Source organism: Parambassis ranga, chromosome 10, assembly GCF_900634625.1.
Source record: "Parambassis ranga chromosome 10, fParRan2.1, whole genome shotgun sequence".
Classification (NCBI taxonomy): domain Eukaryota; kingdom Metazoa; phylum Chordata; class Actinopteri; family Ambassidae; genus Parambassis; species Parambassis ranga.
The window spans coordinates 15,362,850-15,390,659 of NC_041031.1; the positions used below are offsets into that span (position 1 = coordinate 15,362,850).

Consider the following 27,810-nt stretch of genomic DNA (forward strand, 5'->3'; position numbering starts at 1 on the left):
TGTCCCATGTCCAACTACTGTCAGTTCAAAAGCTCACTCTGCATTTTGCCCATGCTAACAGGGAGGGCTCGTAAACCGGGGATAGAATGAAACAGTAAAAACATATCTCAGGCCGGAGTGGTGCACTAATAAAACATTACAGCGTAATTTATCATCAAAAAAGGATGATGGGAGCGCCTGAGCTTTTTGCTAGTTGACTTGTGAAGAAAAATGAATGAGAGCCATCGAAAGAGCGAGAGAGAAAGAGAGAGCATGAACAGCGTCTTTGGCAAGCAATCCTTTTAAGGCCTCTGGTGTACTTTGTGCAAGTAAAGAAAGCTTTCTCCATTATGGCAGCCGAGTCATTTCCTCCATTAGACAAAGTGGATGTCTTTATGTAATACCAGCAATCAGGGCCGTTTTGTTTTGGCTCATTGTTTGCATTTGAGGAGATGCATTAGAGGACATGAACGCGCATCAGACTCACATTTGTACTTCTCTTGGACGTCAGCACTGCACAAGCTCACCAGTCCCATCTTGAAGCTGAGAACTCGCATTTTGCCATTTCGAGCACTAAGAAAAGGAAAAGAAATGTTATTAGTTCACGTTTTTTTTTAACAGTCAACAATTTCAAAACAATCTCAGCGTGCAGTGTTGTGATAATACAGCTGCACATTGCTGCTTGGAGGGACAGAGTAAGGAGGAATTACATGGGTCATAGCCATACAGCACAGGTCAGCAGCAGCAGTGTGAAATTGTATTAGAGTAACAGAAGCACTATGGGGGCCTGATGAAGTGTCCGTGGGTTTATGCCCTGTAGAGCAATAACAGAGTCAACACATGCATGCAATACAGGCTCAAAAGTCACGTCTCGCAGCTGAGTAAACAGTCTGATCACTGGCCAGTGAGGAACTTCTTTTTTCGGCTTGACATTGGGTAGCTACAGTGGAAAGACTGGATTTAGAGATTTAAACATGCCATCAGTGTTCACAGCTCTGGTGGTGCCAACACAGCCTGGAAGAATTCAGTGCCTGAGCTGAGCAGCATTGGCAGAAACGGCAGGCTTGTCAAATTAACATTTGAATCGTTAACCAAGAAATCAAGACCATCACATTCATCAGAGAGTCAGTAAAGTGTGAAATTGAATCAAAGAATGAGGTGAAACTCCAGTGTTCAAAAACACAGTAACAATAAGGAGGCATAGCTCAAAAAATAACACTCACAGAACAAGAAGTAACAAAGAAATAATTACTCAGACCTGACCATTAGAGCTAGGACAAGAAAATTAGTGTCACATGAAGAAGCATAAGAAGTCATAAGGAGAGTGTTTTCCTATTATATTCAGGGTCCAGAAGGAGCTGCAGTGCACACTGGCTGTCAGCACCTTTCACACACACTTCTGCTGTGTGCCACATGCCATCTTCAATATGCACCCCAGTGCTGCTCCTCAGGGGATGCATCACTCCTGCACACCCTGCTAGTGTCACACACACACACATATGCACGCTGTGATATACTCTAAAGCACATTCACCAACATGAACACCTCATTCACATTCCCTGCTGCTATTTATTGGAAAACAAAAAGCAATTACTGAAATTTATGCAGAGGGTAAAGTCTCTGATTGTCTCTCATTAGTAGCAAATAGTTAAGAGCCACAGACCAAATTTACAGCACACTTGTATTTTTGAGTCAGGGCTTTTTCTTCAGAAGCAGCACAGAATAGTCAATCAGGAACAAAGATGGGTGAGTGTTAGTGTCAAAGAGGATTTGTTTCTGCTGTGTCTCAGAGGGGATGATTGGCCCTCTGCCTGGACATTGTTACTGGAGCTTTAGTCATGGTGTGGCTCTTTATAGATGTCTGTACAACAAGCCATTGAACTGGTTACATCAATCTGCAGACATGCTGTTGTCCTTTGACAGTGAGGGATTGCTCAACAGGGCTTTTACAAAAATTGCTTATGACATCAGACATTGCAAAGAGTGATTGATAAGTCTGTGGCCTAAGGTAAAAGGAGAGAAGTTAAACAGCTCTGGTTATGTGCAAATACAGTTCCACTTATTGAATGATTATACAGAAGTCAATGACTTTTATGGCATTTGTGGTTTAGATTAGAGAATTCAGGACAGTCTAGAAATCCAGAAGGCCATAGTAGTGATGGATGCCATCCAGGAATATGGATTTAATTTAATTCAACACCAACATCAACTCTATCTGACTACTGCATCTTCCCAAAATGAAGACGGAGCACAGAGAGCAACACTTTGACAGTGATGATGCTGTGGACAAAGTAGGGATCTGTCTGCACTAGGTGTGTAAATGTAGAGCCTAATATGTTGAACGATAAATGGGCTGGGTTTTCTAGGCTGACACCTTCCACCCTAGGCCAAAAACTTATCAATCACCTCCTTTTATGTTGCATATGTGATGCATATTTATTAACTCTAATAACCTACTGTCCTCATTAACCTAATGTGAACGTGTCCAAATGAGAAATTACAGCTGCTGGCTCTGCAACATCTCTAAACTTGAGACAGCAGTGCAAAAACTACATCTATGGATGTACATGGTTAACCATTCAATTTCATGCTCATTAAGTATCACATCTGGCATTAAGAAAATGTGAGCAGGAATACACTGGAGATTTCAGAATAACAAATCAAAATCACAACAAAGTCCATAAGTCTCAACAGACCCTGTAGCGTCCACATTTATCCATCCCTAGCAGACTGAGATGCTGCTCTGGTGACTCCAAGCTTTATTGCAACAATACAAATATTGGGACTGAAATCTCTGCAACCGTCACTGTGATATGAAACTTTGAGCCTTGAATGTAATTCAAACAAAAGCACTGCACTCTAGAAATGGCTTCTTTTTTTCTTCATTATTCTTCCTACCATGTACATTACCCACAAAGCAGCTCAATCACTGACAGTTTGGTTGAGGATTCAGATGTGTTATGCTATTTCTGCCTCAAGCCAATTACCTCAGGCAGAGATGAGGAGCAGGCAAACAGAGGTCAAGTAGCCCCACTACTTCAAGGATTATTTTTTCTTTTCTCCACATTTGCAGTGAAACAGACTTTGGTTCCCATGATGGGCGCAATTTTTCCTATGAGTAACCCCTTAGGTCAGGGATAATCAGCATCTAGAAAGAGCCAAGGAGCTTCTGAGAAACTACAATGCAAGTAAACACGGGAATAAAAATTAGTCACGTGGCAGAAATAGGTTTTCCACTTTTCACCCTAAAAGTACTCACCTGTCATACACGTTGAGCAGCCAGTTGAGACACATATCGACGCAAAGTGGAATGTTAACCAGGATGGACCTCTCCTCCTCCAGCCTCTCATACAGAGCAGTCAGGCCATGAATCACCTCCACCACATCCATCACATGCTCTGCCTGCTGCAGCTCCTGCTCCCGAAACACCTCACCGAGGCTGCTCAGTGCCACTAAATCCACTAAACAGAACACAGATATCTATTAAGGAACACAGATATCTGGGGAAACATGAAAACAAAAATAGAATTTTAATTAAAAGAGTGGATGCTATTAACACCCAGGTGTATGTTGATAACAATGATACACACACATACCTAAGGCGGAACAGCGAATAGGGCTATTTACATTTGTGTGTGTAATAAGGACGAGAAAAGCAGGTGTGTGTTGTTAGCAGTGCTATTTTCACCTAGGGTGGAATAGCAAATCCAATAATGTTATTTACACAGTGATCAATGTCAGTGCATCTGGAGCTAATAATGCTAATATTACACACCTTGGTGTGTAAAGAATGTAATTTACTCCTAAATCTAACCCACATACAGCTGCTGCTGCTGTCTATTCTCACCTGGGTGCAAAGAGTCATTTATTTGAGTTCAGGCTTTGTTTTTATCTATGTTTCCGATATGACACATGTGTGACATGTATAAAGTTTTATGATTTTTATGATTCATTTAAGCAGGAATGCATATTCCTGATGTGCTGGAGCCTCAACACCTCCATTTACACATACATCAGTGCACAGCACCAACACAAACACACACACAGCATCATTTTCACCTCAGAAAATGAGAGCACTGTGACGGCGCTGCTTATTCACCCTTTTTGCCCACTTAAGCTCTACCAGATGTTTCAAGAGCAGTGACACAAATTTGATTTCGCTCTTCTAAACTAATTTGATGGCCCATCCCTAGGAGTGAAGCTAAAAGGGTGTCCGTTGATGTCAGGTGTAATTGGATAGCACGATAATGAGGTAGAACAGAAAGAGGAGATGTCAGGAGTGTACTTGGTGTTGGGAGGGAATTGCCAAAAATGCCTTTCTGATTGGCTCTTGTACAGAACTGCTCAATCATTCACAGCATGTGCAAAGAGAAAGGGGAAGAAATCCTGCAGTTATCAAGGCAGCTGGCAATTAAATTCGGTAACAGTCTCAACTAGCAGAGCAAAGGAGGGAGAGATAAGAGGGCGGGAAAGAGGAAGAAAATGGGAGAGTCACTGAAAGTGGTTTTTCTCAGTCACCTGTGCATGCTGAGTTTTTATTACAGCAACTGAGGACATGGAAGGGAAGGAAGGTTGGTCGAAGGTTGAAAGAAAAAGGATGAAAATGAATAAGAAAATGTGAAAAGTTGGACACTTGCAGGAATGCTGATCTGGGGTCAGCGGGAGTTCAAGCACCACAGATACTAGAAAATGTATGCGGTGTAGGGGAAGGAGAAGAATGGGAGGGACAAAGACTGAAAGTCACTACTGGAAGTAGTGACCCTGAAGTGGCATGCTATCAAGCTTCAACCATGCAGCAAAAACTAATTGCCTTCTATTTTGTGACTCAGATGAACCAATTAACAGCTAATTACCCAGCATGCTAACAGCCCAGGACACTGGTAGATAATGAGTTAATCAGTACGTTCAATTGCTGCACTTCAAAGCGGAGAGAATATTTTTTAACTATTTCCAAGTATGGTAGAAAGCAGAGACGATTCTTTTGACAACTGAATAAAGAGATGCGCCACAGTTAATCGTTATATCTGACTGCTAAGGGAAGCCTGTCATAGTGGATTGTTGATGGAGCAGGATAGCAGCATACCACTAAACCAGACAGCAAATGCCATTCATGAAACACTGTACGTACATCTCAGAGCCTTCTGAACTCGTCGCAGCTTCATAGCAGTTCTGTATGCTGAGAACTTGATGTTGTTCAGATCCGCTAATAGAAGAAAGAGAGAGATAGAAAGAGACGAGAGAGAGATGAAAGAAAACTCATGCTGCACCATCCACTCCTCTGCCATCAAGGAATTATCACAAGCTGTCCCACTGTTTATCGCCCCATTGCAGAAGTCGTTAGAAGTTTGTTGTATTACTAATATTATCTGTGCATGTGTCTGTGCACATTATACATGTATTCATCTGGCTGAGCATGTGTATGTGACATCGTGCTTATCTCCCCTGCATGCTCCACGTGTCAGATCAGATTAACAGTAAAACTCATGATGTCGTTTAATCACAATTAATTAAAGGCTAAGCGAACAGCAATCACAGTGCTGGCAAATTGGGCCTCGTAGGTTAATGACAGTAGCAATGTAGTCCCTAAGGTGTTTGAAACGCAGGGCCCTTAATGGGCTATGTGACAGGCGCTTCAAAGCAGAAGCCTGGTGGTGCCATGTATTGGTGCCGCTGCAGCCCAGTGGGGGTTCTGCACAAATGAGCAAGAGGGTGCTTTAATTGTGTCTGTACTCACCTAGTGCTTGGTATAGTTCTGTCATCTTTGGATGGTCCCAGCACGTCGTCTGGGCCTGATGGCTGCAAGAAAAATGAAACAAAGCCAGAAGATTTTATGAAGCAGGCAGAGGATAGAAGTACACATTTTTCAGGCCAGAAAGATCAAGGTAAAATGGAGTACAAATGAGCTGAGGGAGCAGAGAGTGGCAGGTGTGGGAGACAGTAAAAGCAGAGAGGTGAGAAGGTAGTAAGTGAGAGAGAAGGGAAAAAAATGAGAGGGCAGAACAGGGTGACCACATTTTAAGATAAGCCACAAGATTTTGGCAAGTGCACACATGCGTCAAACATGATAAAGGCTTCACATTTAAGTTACATCACATCACTGCTCTGCTGGAGATATGCTGACAGTAACTTTCATCCAGAGATTCCACATGAAACCAAACCACATCAGTAACATACATTACATCACCTTCCTCTGCTACAGCTAGCTCCACAGGGACATCCAGCTAATGTACTATCTCTAAAACAGATCCAATAAATAAGCTCAGCACAATAAACGAGGGAAGGGACATAGGAAGTCCGCCAGGACTCATGGGCCTTTTAGGGCAGCACTCATCCTTTTACCTGTGCACTCATTGATTGGTACACAGAAAAGTGCTTCTCACATACTCATCGCACATACTACACAAAACCATAAAAACTGGCTAGTGGTCTAAAATGAGACCCATGAGGTTGTGCTGCAAATTATTAAGAACATAATACTTATAGTCTGCAGGGGAAAAAACAGTGTTATCTCAGTACAAACCTGCTAACGTAAATACAGCATACCATCCAAACACACAGTATACACATTCACAGTTCATTCATAAAACCAGCAGCATTTTAAAGTTAAACCGTATTGATGAGGTAAACGGATAAACACATGAGTGCTCAGGCAAACCTGGCTTGCAGTAACTCAATAGAGTTTCTAAATCTTTTAGTATTTATCCACTAAAAGTCGGCACTCTGGATGACAGAGATGACAGTGGCAACACTATTCAATCCTGTTGTGTTAATGTAGGGTTTAATCTTTTTTGTTTAAATAAAGTCACATATAAAGGTGTTAAAAGCTAAAAATCAACAGAACGTTGAAACACTTGACAACAGGTTCTGTCAAAAATATCTCAGTGAGACATGATGCAGAGATATCTACTAAAGCTAGCAAGCTAACCCACAATTGGCCCTATTCCACTCACTTTGTACCACTAGACTGAATACTGAGTCAACGCAGTCTGTAGTCTGCCCTCACTCTAACATGACAGGAAGAAAAAGAAGCACCGCACAGACCATTTTTCACCAGCCATTTTTTCTTTTACGCAGTCCAAAATTTTGAGCTCTTGTCAGTCACGTTGACAGACAGATTGCCAATAAATGAAAGAGGAAGGGCAATGAAGCTCTAGGCAAAAGACCATTGGAGAGCCGTCTTGTCATGCAGGTTAGTTGTTGGATGTCGGGTAGACATGAACACTCAGATCTATGTGTCTTAGAAAAAAAAAAGTTCTGCTAGAAAAGCACAGAGCAGAATCAACAACAAATCCAAACTAGGGGGTAAAGGTTAAGCACCAGTACAGCCATGTGACAGCCTGCCAACTCATGTAAACAGGGTGTAAGCTGAAGCTGCAGGTTTTAACCATGCAGACACACCTATTAAAATGTGTAGTGTGAGTGAACACATTGTACAAAAGGCAAGAATGCACTGTGCCAGTTGTAGTCGTACCAAATTACTCCTGCTTTAATCCAAACTCTCAACCTGCCAGGGAAGAATTACATTTTCCCCAACAATGCAGACACTGACCCTGACATTGCACTTACTTGATGTAGTAGGGCACTTTGTTGGGGGAGATGGCACGCTCCCATGGTATCTGAACTGAACCTGTGCAAACACAGACAGACACAATCAGTTTGAAAATAGGCATGTCATGCATGAAAAGCCATTGTGCACAATGTCCCTGACAGTGTGTCCAGAAACGGTGTCCATTCAGACATTCTTAACAGAGCTGCTCCGGTGTACAACAGGCGCAGTAAAGCCAAAGAGACAAGTCTATTGTGCGGGGTTTCCACAGAGTGTTGGTTTGTTTGGCATGGCCTAATAGAATATGGGAGGTACAGAGGGGCTGCTGAGGCAGACTGACTGGTGCATGTTAACCAGCCTCCAAACTGAACCACGGGGGGCTCAGCTGACGATCAAAGAGGACACAATACCAGAAGAAGCTGGAGGCAGACAGACCGTGTCACTGCCCATTATTGTAATACAACATGAAATAATTCAGACATGAATATTGTCTGTATATTTGTGCACTTTTTAAGTGATAATAAATAAATCTTTAAAGACTGTCTAATTGAACTTGGTAAGTAAATTACCATTTAAATGACCAATACATGAAACAAAGTTAAAATATTTATTTGTTGGTGCATAAAAAAACACACTCAGACATAAACCCAGACGTTTCTGCAGGGTGCAGTGGGCTGAGCTGGCAGTGCAGCCGTGCTATATAAGCCACAGTGTGGCATCTCTGATCCAGCGTGACAGCAGTAAATCTGGATGGGGTTAGTGAGGACACTGGAGACGCACAAGAACACACCACCACTTCAGACAGAAAGCCCTGCAACGTACAGCTCTCCTTACTCCATCAGTTTAAACGAGGAAAAATAAATCATTTTCAGCCCCCCTGCTACCTCTCTGTATCCTTTGAAGAGGAGCAGGTAGAAGAAGACAGACAGAATTCACAAATATGTATCTCTGCTCAAATGAGAGCAATGGTTGTCGTGATGAGCATCACTGGGGAAGCTTATCACAGAGTGCTCTGATGAAGACAGACAAAGCCTGCCAGCTCCACCTCTAACCCAAATATGCACACATCCTCACATTTATAGCCTTATCAGAGCTAAACTGTAACACACCTAACACTCTTCCCCTCTAAACACATACACACACTTTGTGACAGTGCCTTGGCACAGCATGGTACAGATTGGTGCAACATGAGGCAGCAACTTCAAATAGCAGAAGAGGACTCTTACTGGAGAGGAAGTGCTGCGATCCAGGGCCAAAGTCTCTGTGTGCATCCTGGAGCTGCTTCAGCCGCTCCTCTATGGAACCCTGAGGACACACACAAACACACACACATATTCAAAGTTAAATCAAAGGGAATCCTGCTGCTCATCCCTCTCTGCCACAAAATCCCCACAATAGAAATGCACACACACAGACCACCTGCTTCTCCTCCATTAGTTAACTGCGGAATATAAATGATGTCTTTCTTCCTCTGCTTCTCCTCTTGAAAGACTACGAAAGCCTTTGAAGAGCAGCAGGTAGGAAATCAAGACAGAGATTACAAAATAAGAAATATTTCTGTTGAAACCAGGACAGCGGCTCTTGGTTGCGGCATCAGTGTGGGAAAAGAGCTGGAGGAAAAGAAGATGAAGAGACAGAGAGAGAAGAAATATAAAAAAAAAGAAGAGGGGGGTTATAAAGCCACACGTGCTGCATCAGTAACCACAGAGACTGAGTTGACAAAATTAAGTTTGCCATTCCCTTTGTAAAAACATTTCACATCAGTTATGATTCCCACCAAATGGGATTTAGTCTGCCTAATCCTGGTTTATTTGAAATGTATTGGATTTGGCACATGAATCATTGTCAGCTGGATGTTGAAATGCGTCCTCAAACAATGGGAGGTAAATCCACACACAGTTAGGTAGCGAGAAAGATGAAGAGAGAAAAAGAAGACGTTACACTTCAAAGGCTAACACAGGCAATGGGTCGTAATGTGTAAAGTTAGATATATTAAGTTTTTCTCACACTGCAGCCCCCTCACCCCAAAAAAAATAATAAAATATTTAATCCAGAATGTGATTTAAATAATAAGGACTAACTAATACAGAGAACTGTCAATGTGCCGTGGAGATCTTACTGCCAACTGAGCTGTGTGGTACAATCTATTTGCTGTACAGGCAATTTGAGCTGCCATAAGGAAGACAAATGACTAAATTATCCATGATCAACAAATATTAGCAAATCAAATTTAGAAATACATTTCTGCTCATGTCAGAGCAGCCAAAACCAACAGGGCACAGGATGTTGCTGGGATTTAGAATTTTTCATTTTAATTAAGAGAGAAATGGGACACAGAGAGTGAGACAAAGGAAAAGGTTCTGCTTTCTTCTTCATATCAACTTATTGCACTGAAAAGAAAAGAAGCAGATCAAGAAGAAACTTGACGTGATTTCCCCTAAACACCATTTGCAACTCCTGTCATCTCATATGTCGCCCGGTGTCTGCTGACGTCACAGGAAATCTGAGAGAGAAATGAGTCCAAGCTCCAGAAGATGAATATCTGTTATGGATACTAAAAGCCTCTTTAACATATCAGTGGGGAATAGAAGCTTTCACTTTCTTCCTGAATCGGAGACCAGAGGACACAACTGCAGCACACAGAGCATCAAACATTTAGCACGGAAATTGTCCTGGAAAAAGCACATTTTTATGAAGACTTGTTTTTACCTGCAACACAGGGTGACAGCAATAAGCAGCCAGTCTCAACTTCTGTCATTTATATGAAAAAAGGTCAGATATAAATACACTGACATCTGTTAAGGATACAATGATCGTTCACACACAAAGGCTTTAAACTTCAGTAGGTCTTGTGATCTTCACAAGAGAAAAACTTTCAGATGGTTTAATTTAAACTGAGGGAAGGTGGGCTGCATAAAGTAAGATTGACAGATGTTCCTATTTATACACAGGCTCATTCCACCACACACATCTGAAAAAAACCATAACTGCATCTGTAGAAATAATATAAAAAAACTCACTGCTGCTTTTCACTTGATCTGTGAAAAGTCAAATACTAAAAAAACTATTAGAACCACACACATAAAGCTGTGCGTTGCCTCCATATTATATACTAATTCTAGACTCTTATAGACACATGAACATACTTTAACATTTGTCAAAAAATGTGGTAAAAGCTTCAGAAGGTTTGCTTTATGTACACCTTTTTCCTCAGATCTAAGTTATTATTTCGCTTTCCAAGTTTAACTACAATCTATTTTTGTTCAGCTGCGAGCTGGGTGTTGCAGTGTAGAAGAAATGTGTGCACCTCACCAACATATTCAAAAATCAATTTTTTTAAATGTACCATGTCTAGATGAAGTGGGCGTTAAAAAGACAAAATTTTGTGGAAATACAAACGACTGTTATAAAATATTCCAGCCAACATGTTGTGATCATTTGGTGCCAACAATTGAAAAGGTTTCACCTGAAGGCGAAAGGGTTAAGCAATTGACTTTATTTCAGTCAGAGCACAGAGCATAGAAAACACTGACTTACAAATCACACCCACAGCTCCTCTTTGTTTTGTTCTGTTCTCTCTGTGAACTGTTTCAGAGCCACGGAGTCGATGCAGAGTCACGGAGTGCATGGTGGATATTGGAAATTATTGTCTAAGAAATTTTCAAGAGACTTTAAAATCATCGTGTTCGTACAGCAGAGAGAGACTGAGAGGCTGAAGTGGCAATTAGAGCATCATGACAGGCTGCGGAGAAGGTGTCATGAAGGTTATCTAATGGGGATGGAACATTCTCACATGAGCCTCAGCAAAGGCTGAGTGGGGTTTGTTGCACTTGTAGGAGCACTGCAAAGGTTGCTGATGGTGGCTGAATCCTCCACAGTTGCAGTAACGCTCAGTGGATAATGCATCCATACATTCAGCTAAGCACTGAAGGGAGGGCAAGCGCAGTTCAATGAATCCAAAGCACTTCATGCTTGAAACTTTAAAAAGCCTTCAAGAGTAAATGGGTTGAATTCATTGATGAATTGCCCTCTTCATGGAGGGCTCAAATCTTGATTCATTTCATTTTCATCATTCATTCCTCTGTGCTGATGTACTGATGTACTCACCAAGCACTTTATTAATAACACCCTGTGAATACTGAGCCAGACCTCCCTTGCTCTATATTCTCAGTGGCATAATTTTTTTACAAGATTCTAAAGACATTCCTTTAAGACTCTGCTCCGTGTGGACATGAATGCACATTCATGCCTTGAAAGGCCTGTTCTACCACATCCCAACGGTGTTTTGCTGGATCCAGATCTGGTGATTCTTTTTGCCGCCATTGGCCTTAAAGCGATGCACATCATCAGCAACTTCCTCTCAGGGAGGCTGTAAGTTTCAATACAACCATTCTGTGTGTGTGAAATGCATTTAACTTCTGTACCATCCTGTTTATGATGTATTAAAATACCAAAAGCATATCTGCATGCACTTAACAGCCTCTTAATGTCTGTATGCATGATACTAAAGATGATGCAGAAAGCTGTGCTACATATAAAAAGACATACAAATTGTAAGTGCTGTAAACGAAGAGGAAAATTTCAGCCTGAAAGTAAGGTTTAATGTGCCATTTAAGACAATCATAATTTAGCTGCTGCTGAAGACATATGTTGCTCTTAAACTCACATTAAACCTAAAATAAATCTTCATATAAGTCTCATGAATATACACGTCATTTATTGAGAATTTTGGTTTTTGTGTCGGAGCTGTATAACAGGTGGCAACTAGCCTAAAGAACAAATACCTGACACATGGTCATACAGTTCACCTTATGTGCACATTTTAGTTCTTTGAGGATTATGCAGAAAGTCTGCTGAACAAAATGGATGCTGAACATTTTTTCCAGATGTTCCAGAATTCCTTACAATAATGTAATCCCCCTAGGAGGATGCTATTGTCATGTCTTCTGTCACAATACTTTTGGGAAACAGTAACACCCCTCCTATTTTGTAATCCATCTTACAAAATAGGAGGGGTGTTACTGTTGTAAGATTAGAGTCGTAAGATACTTTGAGAAAACGAGGCCCTGGACAGACTCTAAATAAATTCTGACCAGTACATGTGCCGTATGATTAATAAGTGCTATCCACAGTAAATGATTTGAAAATGAACTGAATTTCCTTTAGCTCATTACAGTAATGAAGTGAGTCCTGCTGGAAAACAACAGCTGTTAGAAAACAGCTTCACACTGAGACTGTTGTGTTACAGCTGTTGGCATTTAACAAGTTTTTGACAATGTTTTTATTGCAAAAATCATTTACTGTGATCAATTACACTTCACGTGCTTCTAGCATTAAGACCAAGCAGGATTAAACAGCTGTCCTGGCTTTGTCTTAAGTAGAAGCTAGCTTGGATAATAATACATCAGACAGATACAACACATGGTTATGTTTATGCTAAATTAACATATGGATATATTGCCTTGTTTATTTAAACATGGCTCCAATACAGCCATTGGGGGTGGCAATGCACTGAAAAAACACACACACACACACACACAAGTCCTCCAGGGTTTCCTGCAGCGCTTTACAGTTAGGGCTGCCGCCTAAACAACAAATGTACTGTTTTTGGAACAACTGTATTAAGGACACAGCCCACAAATCCTGCCAATGCCACTCAGATCCTCCACCATGTTCCTGCTGTAGACTCACCAACATCAAGAACTGATGGTTTACTTGCTGCCTACATATATAGTATATTCCACCTGTTGAAAATTGTGAATTCACTGAGAGTGGTTTTAATGTTGTGGCTGATTGCTGTGCATACAAGATTTGTTCAAAGTTTGCAAACACAGAGATATCACGCTGAGAAACAGGGGAAAGCCTCTGATGTCTTTAATCTGAGCTCCTAGCTGTGAGCAGGTGGACTGCTGTTGCATGAAATCAGGAGTTTTAACACTCCTTGTGAGTTAGCAGGGAGAACATCATTGATCTACTAGCCTGTAACCTCCGTCTTTAATGATATCAAAACTGCTGTTATCAGACATAAGGTCCTTCATCAAACACGCCACTGAAACACACCTTTACCCTGCACAAGCTTGAAAAAGATGTGAAAGACATAAAACAGTCTGAAAGCCAGAAGAGTGGGCACCATTAAAGACCCAAACATTACACATGGGATCACTTTCTTATCTCTTTTTTGAATTTAAAAAGCAGACAATGTCAAACAAGCAACATAAACCTGGCAGTGAACTCTACCTGAAGCACTTTCCATCTGCTGTTGAGATGCTCCAGGGCGCGGGCATTCTCCATCGACAAATGGACATCAGAGATGGCCAGCTGGTGGGCTAGATCATTGACGTGCTTCATGCCCTCCTTCACCTGGGTCAGCTCTTCCTTAAATAACTGCAGAGGTAGAATAAAACCAGCAGGAGGGTTGGAATGAGGGGGAAGGGAAAAAATGAGAAAGCAGATTAAAAAACACAGATGGAGCAATATTTCAGAAACATCCAATTACACAAATAAGAAAAATACATTTAAATTTGATCCTTTATGACTTTCAGCTCTTTTATAGAAACTAGTTGGCAGAACCATGTATTAATATCCTGGAATCAAATGGAAGAAAATGCTAAATGATATTAAAGTAACACCAGCCTTTATTCGTACAGAGGCAAACCAGGGACTTTATAAACACAGAACTCTGATAACAATAAAGAGTGTGTCCAGTGTCACAGCTATTTCAGTTTATTTAGCCGTTTTTGTTTGACAGCCTAAAATCTTTCAGTGAGGGTGTCTCTGGATTTTCCCCCATCACAGAGTCATTTTAAGGACAGAATTTGAGTTCATGTAAGAACTCCAACTCATTAATACAACGTTAAAATACAAATCTGGCTCAACTCAAATTATAAATGAAGTATTAATCATCTGGAGGAAACTCTTCTTTACACTGTCTAGATGTGAGATTCACAAAATGGTTTCTACTGATGGCAGGAAATGAATCCCTGATAACTCCAAAAAGCCTGTGCTCAGAGAGGCAGGAAACAATGAGAGGCAGAAATGTAAAATAAAAAAAAGTAATAGGAGTTGAGGGACAGAACATTTCTGCCATAAGAAAACAATTTTCTTGGATGTGAAAGTGCAGTCCACTGCCCACTTCTAATGGATCATTTATTTCAGAAAAATGTACATCAATGGCAACAGACAAATTGTTTTCATCTGGGCCCTTACATTACATAAATGATGATTTTATAATCAAGAGTTTGTCGCTGTGAATTACATGTCTCATCTTGGAGAATAAGGTCCTGGAAAAAGCAGAACTTCTGAGGGCAACAGCTAATGTTTTAAGACTTTAAAGCAGCCAGCACATACAAGGATAATAGATGACAGGTTGTCCAACTACTGGCTTGAGATACAACAATAGAGTTGAGAGACAACATCAATGACTGGACAGTTCACACTCTATTCTCTCCCTATTTCTTGACAAATGCAACATGTCAGGAGTGTGGAGAGTGCTTAGGCGACAGCCGAGAGAATGCTTGATGCTGGAGGAGGACGCTGCAGTTACAAAATCTTGTCCTTGCCAACAGATTCATGCTGTCAAGAGTTTAAAGCTGAGGCAGACTTCACCATTTTACTGACCCTTTATGTATCAATCCAATTATTGGTGCTGAAAAGCTAATCATGTGTGTACACATCCCTGAATTACCAGGGTTTATATGTGTGCAAGTGCAGTATAGGCGAGGCCAGCTGACAAGCCTGCCCTAAAGTCTGAGCACAACATGTGCTGACGGTGACAGGAGTCCAAACAGGGACATGATTATTGTGAAGCGCCCTCACTTCTAATGAACAGCGCCACACAATTACAGGCGACACTCGCCTCCCTGTAATGACTAAACCAATGACCTGCCATTGGTTTAATGGCTTCTATTCAACTGAGGATTGTAACCCCTGTCACCGTATCACGTCATTTTGAAGTCCCACGTTCTTGTCATCATCTATCAGATCACAGCTATTCTGACGGGGATGTGCACACAGGCAAGCAAAACAAACATTTTACAAAGCAACACAGCCTGATACAGATCTCTCACTTATTCATGAGTGTCATAGCCTTGCTGTGTTTTTGTGATTAAAAGGAGCTGGATGTCACCATTTTGATTTGTTTATGTTGCTTCAAAATGTCACAGTGTGTGTATTTTTTTAGGGATAGCCTAAGGCGATTATCTCTAAGGAGACAATTAAGTTGCACCACAGGTAAAAACCAATTTATATCAGGCTTCAGGTTAATGTGTCTGCTTGTACAAGTGTGTGTGTGTGAAAGATAAAGAGGAAAAACAGTCAGAGCAGAGTGTGTAGTACTGCAGTGGGGTGTGTGTGTGTACCTTGGTAGCGTCTATGTGGTCCTGCAGAGAGTCGATGAAGAGGTCTCCGACAGGCTCCCAGGCATCTCTCACCCCCTCTGCCTGCTCCAGGGCCCCGGCAAGCTCCTCCATCGCTGCCTGGATCTGAAGAAGACGCTCCAGTGTCCTCTCCATGTGTCTGGGAGTTTTGTTGAAATGCAAATTCATTACAATTAATCACCTGATCCATTAAAACTGGGAACCAATGAAATAGGAAAAAGAAAATCAATCAAAATCCATAGAGCAAGTAGTCAAACGCACCATTCATCCAAATTTACAGCCTGTCATTTCAGAGTGCTAAAAGTCTCACAAAATTTTAATCATTTAAAACGTGATGGATTTGTTTTCCTAATTCTTTCCTGTAATGGATTATAGTTGCCATATTTTGTATTTTGTAATCAGGTTAGGGTAATTGTATTATGTGTAATACAGTATATTGCTGCATAACCCTGCTATGCATCAGCACACCCACAATCACACACAGTGACAAGAAGAAACAACAATTGAGGTTAGAGCCTGAATAGTCATGGGTATTATGCTGTTGTATTATTAGATTTTCAACAAAAACACATGGCTTCTTTTTTTCTATGCATATCTATCTAATCAAAGACAACTAAGCTTTTACTTTTCATCCAACAGTCTTTCTTAGTTCTGACTGACTGGTGGGGAACTCCACATTTTTACTTCAGGCCATACACATCTGAAACTTTTCATGACAAAAGCCTTGTTAACAATCCAAAGCTCTCACCAATCAAGTGTGTGAACGGTGTTAAAAACTTCCAGAGGCTAAATCAGCCACTTATAGTGCAGCTCTAACATCCCTCCACAGGAAGTTTTACCACCATTCATACTCTGATTAATGAGAAGCCTGCGTTGTTACTGAGCCTTTGGCCATGCCAGCTTCAGGTGGGTACAGATGGTCTTTTCTCTCCTGTTGTTACACAGGTTGGCGGTGCATTCAGACCTCTTCCACATGCTGAAGTATCCTTGGGTAAGAAGGAACCCTGAGTGTGTCCCAAAAGCAGGTGAGCAACTTGTACTCAGGCTTAGGTGTTGAGTGGAAAATACTGTGAAGCACCTCAAGAACCAGTTTGATGTAACTGCATATATTAATGCATGATGAAGACTCAGTTTGGGGGTTAGCAGAGAAAATAAAACCTGCTTTTTAAGTGACAGGATAGATTTTCTTTGTGCACAGGTAAACTGCAGTGTCTTTTATCATTTATTTACTTTAAAACCTATTTGCCAAAACCGAAATGGCAAAGCTTTCAGAGGGCAAAATGCTGCAACTATGAACATAAATTTGCCCAAAAAAAAGCCTTAAAATGGTGACGAGGACAAAGGTGGAGATTTTAATTCTGTGGGCTTCTGAGTTTGGATTTACTACACAAATCTGTACTCCTCTAATTTTCTTTTGATCTTTTGAGTCCTCAATTAATAATTCAAATAACACCAAGTTCCAAGAGTGGAAATGTATGATGTTTGGGGTGTCTAATAATTCACACATTTTTGAAATGTGACAAGCTGTCAAATAAATGTAGAAGATTACTTTTTTTTCTGGAAAATGCAGTGGACAGAAAGTATAAAGTTGAAAGAAGAAGTAGTATCTTTATTTTACAATAACCACAAAGGATAAACCCATGTTTATTAACAGTGTCTGACCTGTGCCGGTCCACGCAGCGTGCTGTCAGTTTTTCCCACAGGTCACTGGCAACATTCGCCTGCTTCCACACTGAGCGGCTCACGTTCAGGATCCGTCGCCGTGGAGACACCTCTGCAGATGGATGAGAGGGTTAGATGGAGTTATGTGGGGGTGAAGCATTAACAGTACAAATAGAGTAGATAGAGTAGAAGCAAGGAGGAAAGGAGCGTGGCTCAGAAGTAAGATGAGTAATGATTTGAGCGATGGAAAAACAGGAGAAGGAAAACACAGTTGGACTGCTACAGGATTCCCCCATTGAGACAAATATTATGAAGCACAGGAGCGTGCTGTATTATTGATCTAAGCAGATGGTGCTGTAGAACTGCTGAACTAGAGCTAATTGGTCCAGACTGGGACACTCATCCCTACAATCAGCATGACACGAGAAGACGGATAACAGCTAATAACAACTAATGGAGGATTTCACCTGCATGGGTTCTACCAAATGAACTCTGGGGTTCAGCTCAGGACTCATATGAGTATGACATTTTTGGCTGGCGCAGCAGTTGGCACAGTGTTGAGGGAGCAGACCTTTTCCATCGGTCAGGGTCTCCTCTGGCTCCTGGAAGGGGTGCTGAGCCAAAAAGGCCTGGGCAGACTCCAAGACGGAGTAAATAAATGGCCCGCGGGACTTGACATCTTCCATGAATGCCTGCAGGTAGACAGAGAGGAGAGGATGAGACCCAAAATACAAACTTGAGAGCTGTTTGCTCAAATAGATGCATATTCCAGCAATAAGGGTCCTATAGTAAGAGTGCCGAAACAGATTAATAAACAATGTTTTTATCAAGTAATTATAAACAGCAAATCATTGCATGTGTAAGGATAAACACAACATAACCTGGGATGTACCAATCACTTAATTGTAAAAGCTAAACACAGTACAAGAGCAACACAAGCACAAAATATGCATAAAGCCAGCAGTATATCACTTAACCTGCAATGAAGCATACAGTATTTTAAACCAGACTGCAGTCGCTGGACAGTTTGACAAAGAAAACCACAATTAAGATTTCACAGCAACAATTAGTGACACCTACAGAGCAATAATGATACCACACATTCAGATGTGCAAAAGAAACAAAAACGCACCAGACCAGATCTCTACAGGAGCAACTACAATAAATGTTTATTTATATAAAAACAACCCAACTGTTAAACAAGAATACAGCAACAAAGCCTCTTCACTTCTTATATTGTGTGTTTTATCACTCATGATTTGTTTTCATGTTTCTTTTTTAAAGGTTACATGCTGTTGCTCAAAGATTACAACATGCCACACAGGCTTAAGAGCTAACACACAGAACAAACACCAAGCCACACACATGCAGTAAAGACTGGCCTGCTCGATTGCTCGGCTAACAGACAGAGGACACACACAGACACACACACACATCCAAGCAGTGATCTTCTGGCGCACATTAAATTATATGGCTGCCTGCTTGCGCTGAGAGCCGACGGCACAATAGAAGACCAAATCTACTGGGAGTACTGGTCATCTGGCCTCTAAGCACAGAAGAGCTCATTAGCTGGAGAGGCCAGCTCCACTGGTCCAACAGTACTCACTATGCAAATGACAGGCGAGGGGCTCAGTGTGTACTTAGACTTTAGACATCCAGAGTCACGACGGACCCTTGAAGAAAACCAGCATGTCAACCATCACCATTCTTTTACACTAATCTTTGTTCTGTGTTAAACAGACTGCAGGTGTGAGAATTAAATATGCCAGGGATATTCCCCCTCTTCAAAGTAATTTATTTAGGTGAAGCCAATGTTCACAATCCTCTTACGGTATAAAGAGATTACAATTTCAGCTAAAAATCTACATTACTAGCTGGAATTAGCAACATCGTGAAACACAGCAGTGACAGCAGTGTTTCAGTGCAGGAGGAGAGCAGAACCTGCTCACCCTGCGAGCAGAGTCAAACAGAAAAACCCCAAATGAAACACCAGCAAACACCAGCCGGCACTGAGCAAACATGCAAAGTGTGTAACTATGAGGAGCTGTGGCAGGAGATAAGATTCCCAGTGCAACAGTCATGAAGCAAACCTGCTGTCTGTCTTTCTCCTCTTCATCACACATTTTCCAATCACAAACCCCCTCCTCTGCCTCGCATCCTCCCTCACTGGCTTTTCTTTCCTTTACCCTCTTTTCATCCTCTCTATTCTCTCCATCCCCTCTTTAGCTGCTTTGCTGCCCAAAGAGGAGCTGAGCCACAGATTCCTTGAGCCAGCTGTCATGTTAAAACTTTAATTCCAGCTAAATTTCACACTCAGAGGCTTCATCTATGGTTGAAGGAACATTAAGAGTGAAGCCTTCAGATTAAATTAAGATACATGCATGGAGTGGAAAACATCAGCAGGGGGGAGGAAATGACTTCATTGACTTGTGCTTGATGTTGATGGTGTTCTTTTTACTCCTCCCTCTGCAAGCTTTTTCTGAATATGCTTCTGACAACAGACGAGGATAAATTTTCCATTTCATTTTCCCAATTGCATGAAGAAGATTCTACAGCTGCTACAGACACACACACACACACACACACAAAGCCCTCCCACTGCAGAAATGCTCACACATCCCAACACCCACAACTGTACAAGCTCACCCACAAAAAACTCATCTCCTTCTATTACTAACCCAAATACACACACAGTGAACACACACACACGCACACACAAGTGTAGTACAGAGGGAACTACACTCATGCACAACATCAGAATAAATCCACTTAAGATCAATAATTCACATTTCTTAAAACGCTTTAATTCTCTATAGAAAACTGGGATGCAATTTCCTTCTCTGCTTTGTCGGGAAAAGTTTTTAGAGCGACCAGACACTCGGGAAGCAAAGGCATCTGAGATTATAAAGGCGTACTGTGCTGAAAATGGGACATTTGGAGAGGAGAGGAGAGGAGAGGAGAGGAGAGGAGAGGAGAGGAGAGGAGATGCACCATGACCGAGGGACAAGGCGGGAGAGGACAGGACAGAGTGTGATGACATTTTGTTGTTGCTGTTGTTTTCCTTGTCCTGATAATTTGGGTTTCATGGTACACCAGTCAACGTGGGAGTTGAAGAGGGGTGAAGCAGGAGCCACAAACCTCTCTGTCAATACAAGTCACTTTCCAGACACACTTCACAAACTGACAGCACAGAAAATTGGAAAGAGAGCAGAATAGGAAACTGCTGTAGTTACAGAACCAATTAGTGTGGGTGTATGTAGGCTACTATACATACTATGTGTGTGTGTTTGGCCACACCAGTCTCTCTTCATGAGATACGTCAACGAGGATCCCAAGGCGTGTTTCACCAAATGCCTGCTCACACACAAGAGCCGGAATCATGAGAGCATTCATTTTAATGGCTCTGCTCTTCTTACAACATCAAGTACATTTTGAAACCTCATTTTGAATCTGTTTTTTATTCCTTTTAACTTAGATACTGAGGGACATTAATGCTTCTTTCATTACCAGCTAGCATCAGATTCAGCTTGTCTGCAGATAGACCTACTGTATCTGACACACACACCTGCCTGCGGGGCAATTCTTGTCTGCACCAGCTTTATGAGTCTCCCCACAAACATAGCACACAGACACAGCTATATACCGTATCAATTAAAAAGACTTTGGTAGAGAGACTCTCCTCCCTTAAAAGACATATTGAGATTTCTGTGGTGGTCCCACCATTAAACACACAGGAAAACCTTCTCTATTTTCTCCAATTAATAATTACCTATGTGAATCCAAGCATCTGTAGTTCCACACAGATAATCAGCAAATAATAAACACATCATGTGAAGAGTCCAATTAGACAAAAGCACCTAAATCCACTGTGACTTTAGAGAGTTGAAGATGGAGACTGGAGAAGACATGGTTAATGAGACCAGGTCCTGCAGATACATGCAGCTAGTAGCAGGTTTTTGTGTCTCTTTTGAAACGGATCTCTCACATGTGGCATCACAGCAACAAGAACAGACAACACTCTGCAGGTGTGCATGTTCTTACCTTTTCTTAACAGCAGTTCATCACACTTGGCATGTGTGCCGCTAATGTTGTGACTGAAGGATGAGCAGGCGTCATATTTCATCATGTTTTTATGACGGCCAGAAAAACTTTACGGCAACATTATGGAGGATTTGGAGGAACTGCTTGCAGCATCCCCCTACAGTTTGATAAACGCTTTGCTACAACTGTCGTAAAATTTGTCAACACGCACATTTGTTTACTAGCAGTCAAGAACATCAACAAACTCCTTCAAAGCTGGAAATGTGTGCTCAAACATGTCATCAGAACTATCGTCAATTACCTGGCATGTTAGCTTCTAGCTAGCAATTAACTTTACTCACTGGCCATCAGTCCCTCCTCGTCTTTCATCTCTCGCCAGCGAGTGAAAGTGATAGTTATCCATGTTCGAGCTCTTGCTTTATCGCGTTTCCTCAAAGATCACCCTTACTTCCTGTACTTCATTTGGAGTGTTTGTGTTTGCGCTATGTGTGGACAGTACCATACCTACAGGATGTGCGCATGCTCAGTTGGAAGGGTAAAAAACTATGGTGTTGCTTTAAACAACGTGCCAGATTTTTTATAACTGCAGGAGTTAGATCAAAGCAAGTAACTGATAACAGTCAGAAATCCATCCATTTAACCTGCTCTTTTTACTGTACTGCAGGGTCATGGCAGGAGCCTATTCCAGCTGTCAATGGGCAAGAGGTGGTGCTGGACAGGGTTAACATAGACAGACCAAGATGATGCTCACACTCACACCTATGGTCAAGCAGGAACCTTCTTGCTGTGATTCAGCATCACTAACAGCTCTTTTTAAATTTATTTTTGTTAGCTATAGCTGCCTCTGCAGTATGTACATATGCCTCTGTACATAGTGCTTACTGTAAGCAATATGAGCCAACAATTGCAAAAGCGTGGTTGAGTCAGCATTTAAATTTTTGTCTGCACATGCTAACACCCACCAGAGAGGAGAAACACACATGTATAGCATTCAAAGAAGGCCGTCTGTCACCCTGAAACATCACACTGTTGTCAACCCGGCTGCTGTCTGTTTTGCAGACTCAGTCATCATCCAGTAATATAAGTCAAATTTGGACTTTCAATACAATGATTAAAGTAATTAATGTGGAAACAGACACTGATTTGATCAATAAGAAGAGTGTTTGTTGGCCTTTGTGGAACCTTGAGATTTGAAGGCTTGTCAGTGACTCAACACAGCGTTTACTAAAACGAGTCATTATTATTGACTGAAATACTGGTGCAGCTTGTTAGTGGCCTTTTTTTGTCCCATCAAGACATCCTTGAGTGACTTAATCCCAAAGGTTTGTTTGCCTAAGAATCTTTGAAAATGATGGTTTTACTGTGGAGATTGTGTGTCTGTGTGTTGTGCAGTCTTTTGTCCTGCTGCAACTAATCCCTCAGGTCACAGCTGTGAATAAGTGTGTCAACATGCATGGTTAAATACAGGCACAAAATAAAACACTCCAAATCCAAACGTCCAACTGCGTAACTCACAGCCTCTCTGACGAATGACACGATGAGGTTTTCTATTATACAGCATGGAACTGCAATTATTTGTAAATGTAGCTTCACATATGTGAATTAAGTACTATTTGTTATGTGTGTAGTAAATATCATATCCATAGCCTTTCAACTCTTCATTGGACAAATGATATATTTTTTAATTCTCCCTATGGCTCTTCCATGGTGACACACTGGACAAAAAACACTAACCTTTCTCTCTTCATTTGGAAAGGGGGCACTCATAAGACCCTGCGGCAGTCTGTTTGGCTCTAACAGGCAGTGGTGACACTAATTTTTGGTACTTTTGCCAGTGCATGAAAGCTTGTTGCATCTATTAGTAACTTCTGTGATTCTCATTTTAACTCCAAATGATGTCTGTCTTTGTTCAGAGCTCTCTAATGCTGCAGAAAATTGTTGGCAGTGATTCAGACTGGACAATAAACTGAACTTTGGTCGATATTTGTGAAGCCTACAGCTGCCAGAGGAGATCTTTGTTACCTAAAAACTCTGAGCTGTGAGGGAAGGAGGGAAGGAATACACCACTACACCATGTGTTTCTTGGCACTGTTTCCCTGCCTGCAAAACCCCTGGCCTCCCAAGTAGCCTTCACACACATTACACAGATCAGAGCACATGACCCTGGGCACACCCTCAATCCATTTTTCACATCAGATCCCATATGGACGTAGCTATACTGTAGGGCTTTCAAGATGAGAAGGGCACTCAAATGCAGCAGGCGTGCTGTCCTCTCTGTTACATACTAGACTACAGCAGTACTCCACCTACTTCATGTATGGCTGCAGGGGAATAAACTCTTTATTTACTGTGGCAATTGGCTCTGGATGAACATTTAAGCTGAAAAGCCTTTATTGTCCACGTTACCTGGTGGAACTCCCTCTGGTGCTGGACGGCCCCAACGTCGCCTCCTATGGGCAGCTGCTCCGACAGCTCCTCGTCCTTGGCTGTCAGCCATTCTATGATCTCCTGCAGGGAGAGCTGCAGCTTCCCACTGTTGTCAGAGAAGGCCTCAAGTCGCACCCTGCCAACACACACAGGGGTTGGTATAGTAAACATTAACATTTTCAAACACACATCTGCAGTTCACATTTGGTCACTTCATCCCACTGTCAGAAAAGCCCTAACATATTTCATCCAAAATATTAATGAAACGGTTTGAAGGTTCACTTGGAACTCAATAATAATGCATAGGTTGTTTTAAGCACTTGCAGTTTCTGTGATTTCTCTACATTTTTTTTACAGGTCAGGCTGTGAGCTGAATAAAACAGGCACACATTATCAAATCACATCAAACCATCTCCTCTTTCATGCCTCAGGGACCATCGATGCCTCTTACAGTCTAGAGTTTTTCCTAATCTGTGCAGCTATATCAACTTCACTCCAATCAAACAGCCCAAGCACTCATTTAGAATGACCTTGTGGTCTCACATAAAGAGAGAAGGTGGTATTAGACTGCAAAAATATTATGCTAGAAAAGAGGTTACATTAAAAACAAACACTGTGCTGGGGTTAGCGGCTGCACTGTAGCACCCTCTATTTATAAAAGGTTCCCTGTGGAGATGACGACGTCTAGTAGTACCGTGAGTCCAACATGCTAAGAAACTTAGCATCGTCTCTTCCAGGGCAATATACTGCTACTAAACATGGATGTAAATAAGTTAGGATTTAATGCTATGGAACTTTTATCAAGTATTGAATAGGCTTTTTTAAAACAACTTTGAATGTGCACCCTGCGGAGACATGATTAATGCTTTATTCTGAACAAAGCAACCACAAACAGTATAGGCAATGTTATGGTACATTACGGAGAGGAAGTAGAGTCACACAGAATTAAATGCAACTGCTGACAACTCAAAAACATAACTGTACTGATATTCTAAAATCAGAATATCACTTCACAGCTTAAATCTAATCAGACACTGGTGAAATTACTACTAAGCCTCAAATGGCTTATCTGTGCCACTCCTATTTTCGATAAATAATCTCTTGTTGAGGATACTGACTTTTTGGTTGGTACATGCAGGTTTAGCCTTTATCTTCCAGCAAAACCTTCAAGTAGCCATCAAATGCAGATTTAAGACCTTTTACTTTTATTTCATTTTCCCCCATAGGCTCTAACATACTCCTATGATGCAGTAGCCCACTGTGTTAGCAGCTAATATTAGGCCAAATTACTGTACAGTTTTAGGACTAATTTAGTGCTTTAATGAAAAAACACACAACAACTTTAAAATTAAACAACTCATGAGCTTAGCTCGCTATAAGTTAAAGTAACATCAGCTTTCAAAATCCAGTATTGTTGTATTATGTATTGTATGAGGCATGTGAGAGCCGAATGTTTGACAAAAATGGTCCATTTCCTCAGCGTTGAATCTACACCAAAGCACAAATACAAAGCAACACTTACATCAAACATGTAGCAGTGGGCAATATCACAGTCACAGGCACATATGTTGTGGCACATGTAAGACGAGCTAAGAGGTTCAGAGGTGACTGCTGCAGTTTTTCCAGAGTAAACCAGGAACAAATAACCGAAAGAATTTATCTGCCTGCCACCTGCCAGCAGCATGAGAAATGTCTGAGGGAAGCAGTGCTCTCGTATCAGTGGCACAGCTGGCACCGGAGAGGTGGGGGGGCAGCATGAAAGCTTCCCAGTGTTTCAATTACACACCAGAAGCCAGCACTCAAATATCATTATTCCTGCACATCACAATTTGCCAGCTCTGTCACATCAGAGATGACGAGTGGGAGCAAATGCAAGAGTCAGAAAGAGAGGAGCGCAGACGGAAAGTTCTACCGCTGACAACCGCAAATAAGGGAGGACGCAAAAACTGGACTGAAATTCTGTCAGCAACAGAAGTGAAATCGGAACAACCCTTTAAGATTCAAATCTACAACACGGTGCATGTGTTGCTCTCTCTCATTGTCAGCATGCAGTGTTAGTCAAAAGGACTTGAAGGCAATGTCCTCCACATTGAGTTTGGAACAGATGAGTTCTGACACAAAGGAATAGTTATCACTTGAGGGACGCTAGGCCAGGAAGACATGTGGAAAACACTTTGAGACTTTCAGGAGGAAAAAAAGGACAGAAAGGTGAAATCAGGCTTGTAAGTGCACGTTTCAGAATTGATAGGCCTCTTTGTTCAGCCCTGTGTCAGAAAACCTGTGTGAAGCAGACCATGATGTCCCCTGGCCTCTTGTTGCCCCTCCAGCTCTGCTCACTGTGGTAATTGAATCACAGAGGAACTGTTTTTCTGTGGCCCCAGCAGAACAGGCTTTCAGTCCATAACAGGCATGAAAGACACACACACACACACACAGCACGAATGGAGCATGGTCTAGCTTTCAAGTCAGAGCAAACCCCTGGATGTGTCTAAGTAAGGTCATCCATCAAAGGACGACCCTGGCACTTTTGCAGAGGAGCTTCAAAATGCTTCAAACTACACATACATACAGAAACATGCACACACAAACACACGCATAGCACGGTCAACACTGCTCCTTCCATCACACATGCGGAATGTGAGACCAATAAAACACTGTCCGTGTTGTAAGGGATTGACCATCACATGATGAGTGCTGCCAAGAACATGTCCTGCACTGCTAAGCTGCAGGGAGGCTAAAGGGTCGCCAGTAATGGAGGACGGCTGTGAGATGTTTCATCTCTGCTGGAAACATCGGGACATTAATTACTATTTGTGGGCCAATTTCCACTGTGTTAGATCCTGAGATTTTAGGGATTTGGAGAGGATGCCAGAAAATTAGTGAAGGAAGGCCCAAAAGTAGAGAGGAAGAAAAGTTTCTTAGTAATTTTGCTTTTGTACTTTTGGCAAGACCTTAAAGCTACTATAACAACCTGCCTCGTTTTTGAGAATTTGTACCTCACAGGAAAATGTGTAATCACTAAACACAATATTTTTTATTTTTGCAGGGATTGCTGTGACCCTGGAGACCTCCAAAATGAAAGTAAATTGCAGGAGATTACTTGTCTGTAAAAAGCAAAGAACAAAAATAATGGTCCACCACAGGAATCAATTCAAAGTCAGAACTACAGTGTAAAATGCACTTTTTGGCTGTTTGTTTTTAATAACATGTTTTTAATTATTGTTAGGATGATGATTAGAAATAAAGGCAGGACTCTGCATGCAGATGTGATGTTTAAAAAGCCTGGCCTTTTGGCTGCTGTTAACAAATGGCATAAAAATGTCTCTGTGACATTATTCGGCCAGGCCACCATAGTAAAAGCAAAACAAAATGGGTCACCAGTACATTTTTAAAACTACTTTCTTTTTTTCAGTGTTTTTTATTCAAACAGAAGTAACTGGTGTTTTTGTAGAATACTATTTTCAGCTGCAGATTTGTTGCCCTAAGGGGAATTTAAGGCTCCAGGAGTGTGCAACTGTGCCCGTGTTTATGGAGGCATAGAAAAATGTCACACAGTACAACAATTTGGCTTGCTGATGACAAAGGAGGGCTGGTGCACAAAACACTGTTCTCAGGACTAATTCATTAGAAAATGTACGTATGAATCTTTTAGGATTAATGACAAGATTGAATATTTGAATGCATGTCCTCATAAGTATATAAATGCAAACAGGTATTATTCCTTCAACCTCTTTTTGGTTTCTGTTTATAGATTATATCTTCGACAACAAGGTGAGTATC

At 41.5% G+C, this 27,810-nt stretch overlaps 1 protein-coding gene across 2 annotated transcripts in view; it reads right to left on the reverse strand.

Annotated features, from left to right (window-relative positions):
* The window catches only part of drp2 (dystrophin related protein 2), a 64,325-nt gene that overhangs the window by 21,513 nt on the left and 15,002 nt on the right, over positions 1–27,810 (reverse strand). The window contains exons 3-13 of one of the 2 annotated variants that reach the window (XM_028416776.1): positions 24,010–24,166; positions 18,134–18,254; positions 17,563–17,674; positions 15,883–16,039; positions 13,763–13,909; positions 8,752–8,830; positions 7,546–7,606; positions 5,714–5,775; positions 5,108–5,182; positions 3,239–3,440; positions 467–552 (exon numbers count right to left, since the gene is read on the reverse strand). In XM_028416776.1, the coding sequence (XP_028272577.1) occupies positions 467–552; positions 3,239–3,440; positions 5,108–5,182; positions 5,714–5,775; positions 7,546–7,606; positions 8,752–8,830; positions 13,763–13,909; positions 15,883–16,039; positions 17,563–17,674; positions 18,134–18,254; positions 24,010–24,166 (1,259 nt within the window). Of the gene's footprint in view, positions 1–466; positions 553–3,238; positions 3,441–5,107; positions 5,183–5,713; positions 5,776–7,545; positions 7,607–8,751; positions 8,831–13,762; positions 13,910–15,882; positions 16,040–17,562; positions 17,675–18,133; positions 18,255–21,944; positions 22,038–24,009; positions 24,167–27,810 lie in introns of those variants that run through there. The other variant, XM_028416777.1, reaches the window with a different exon arrangement.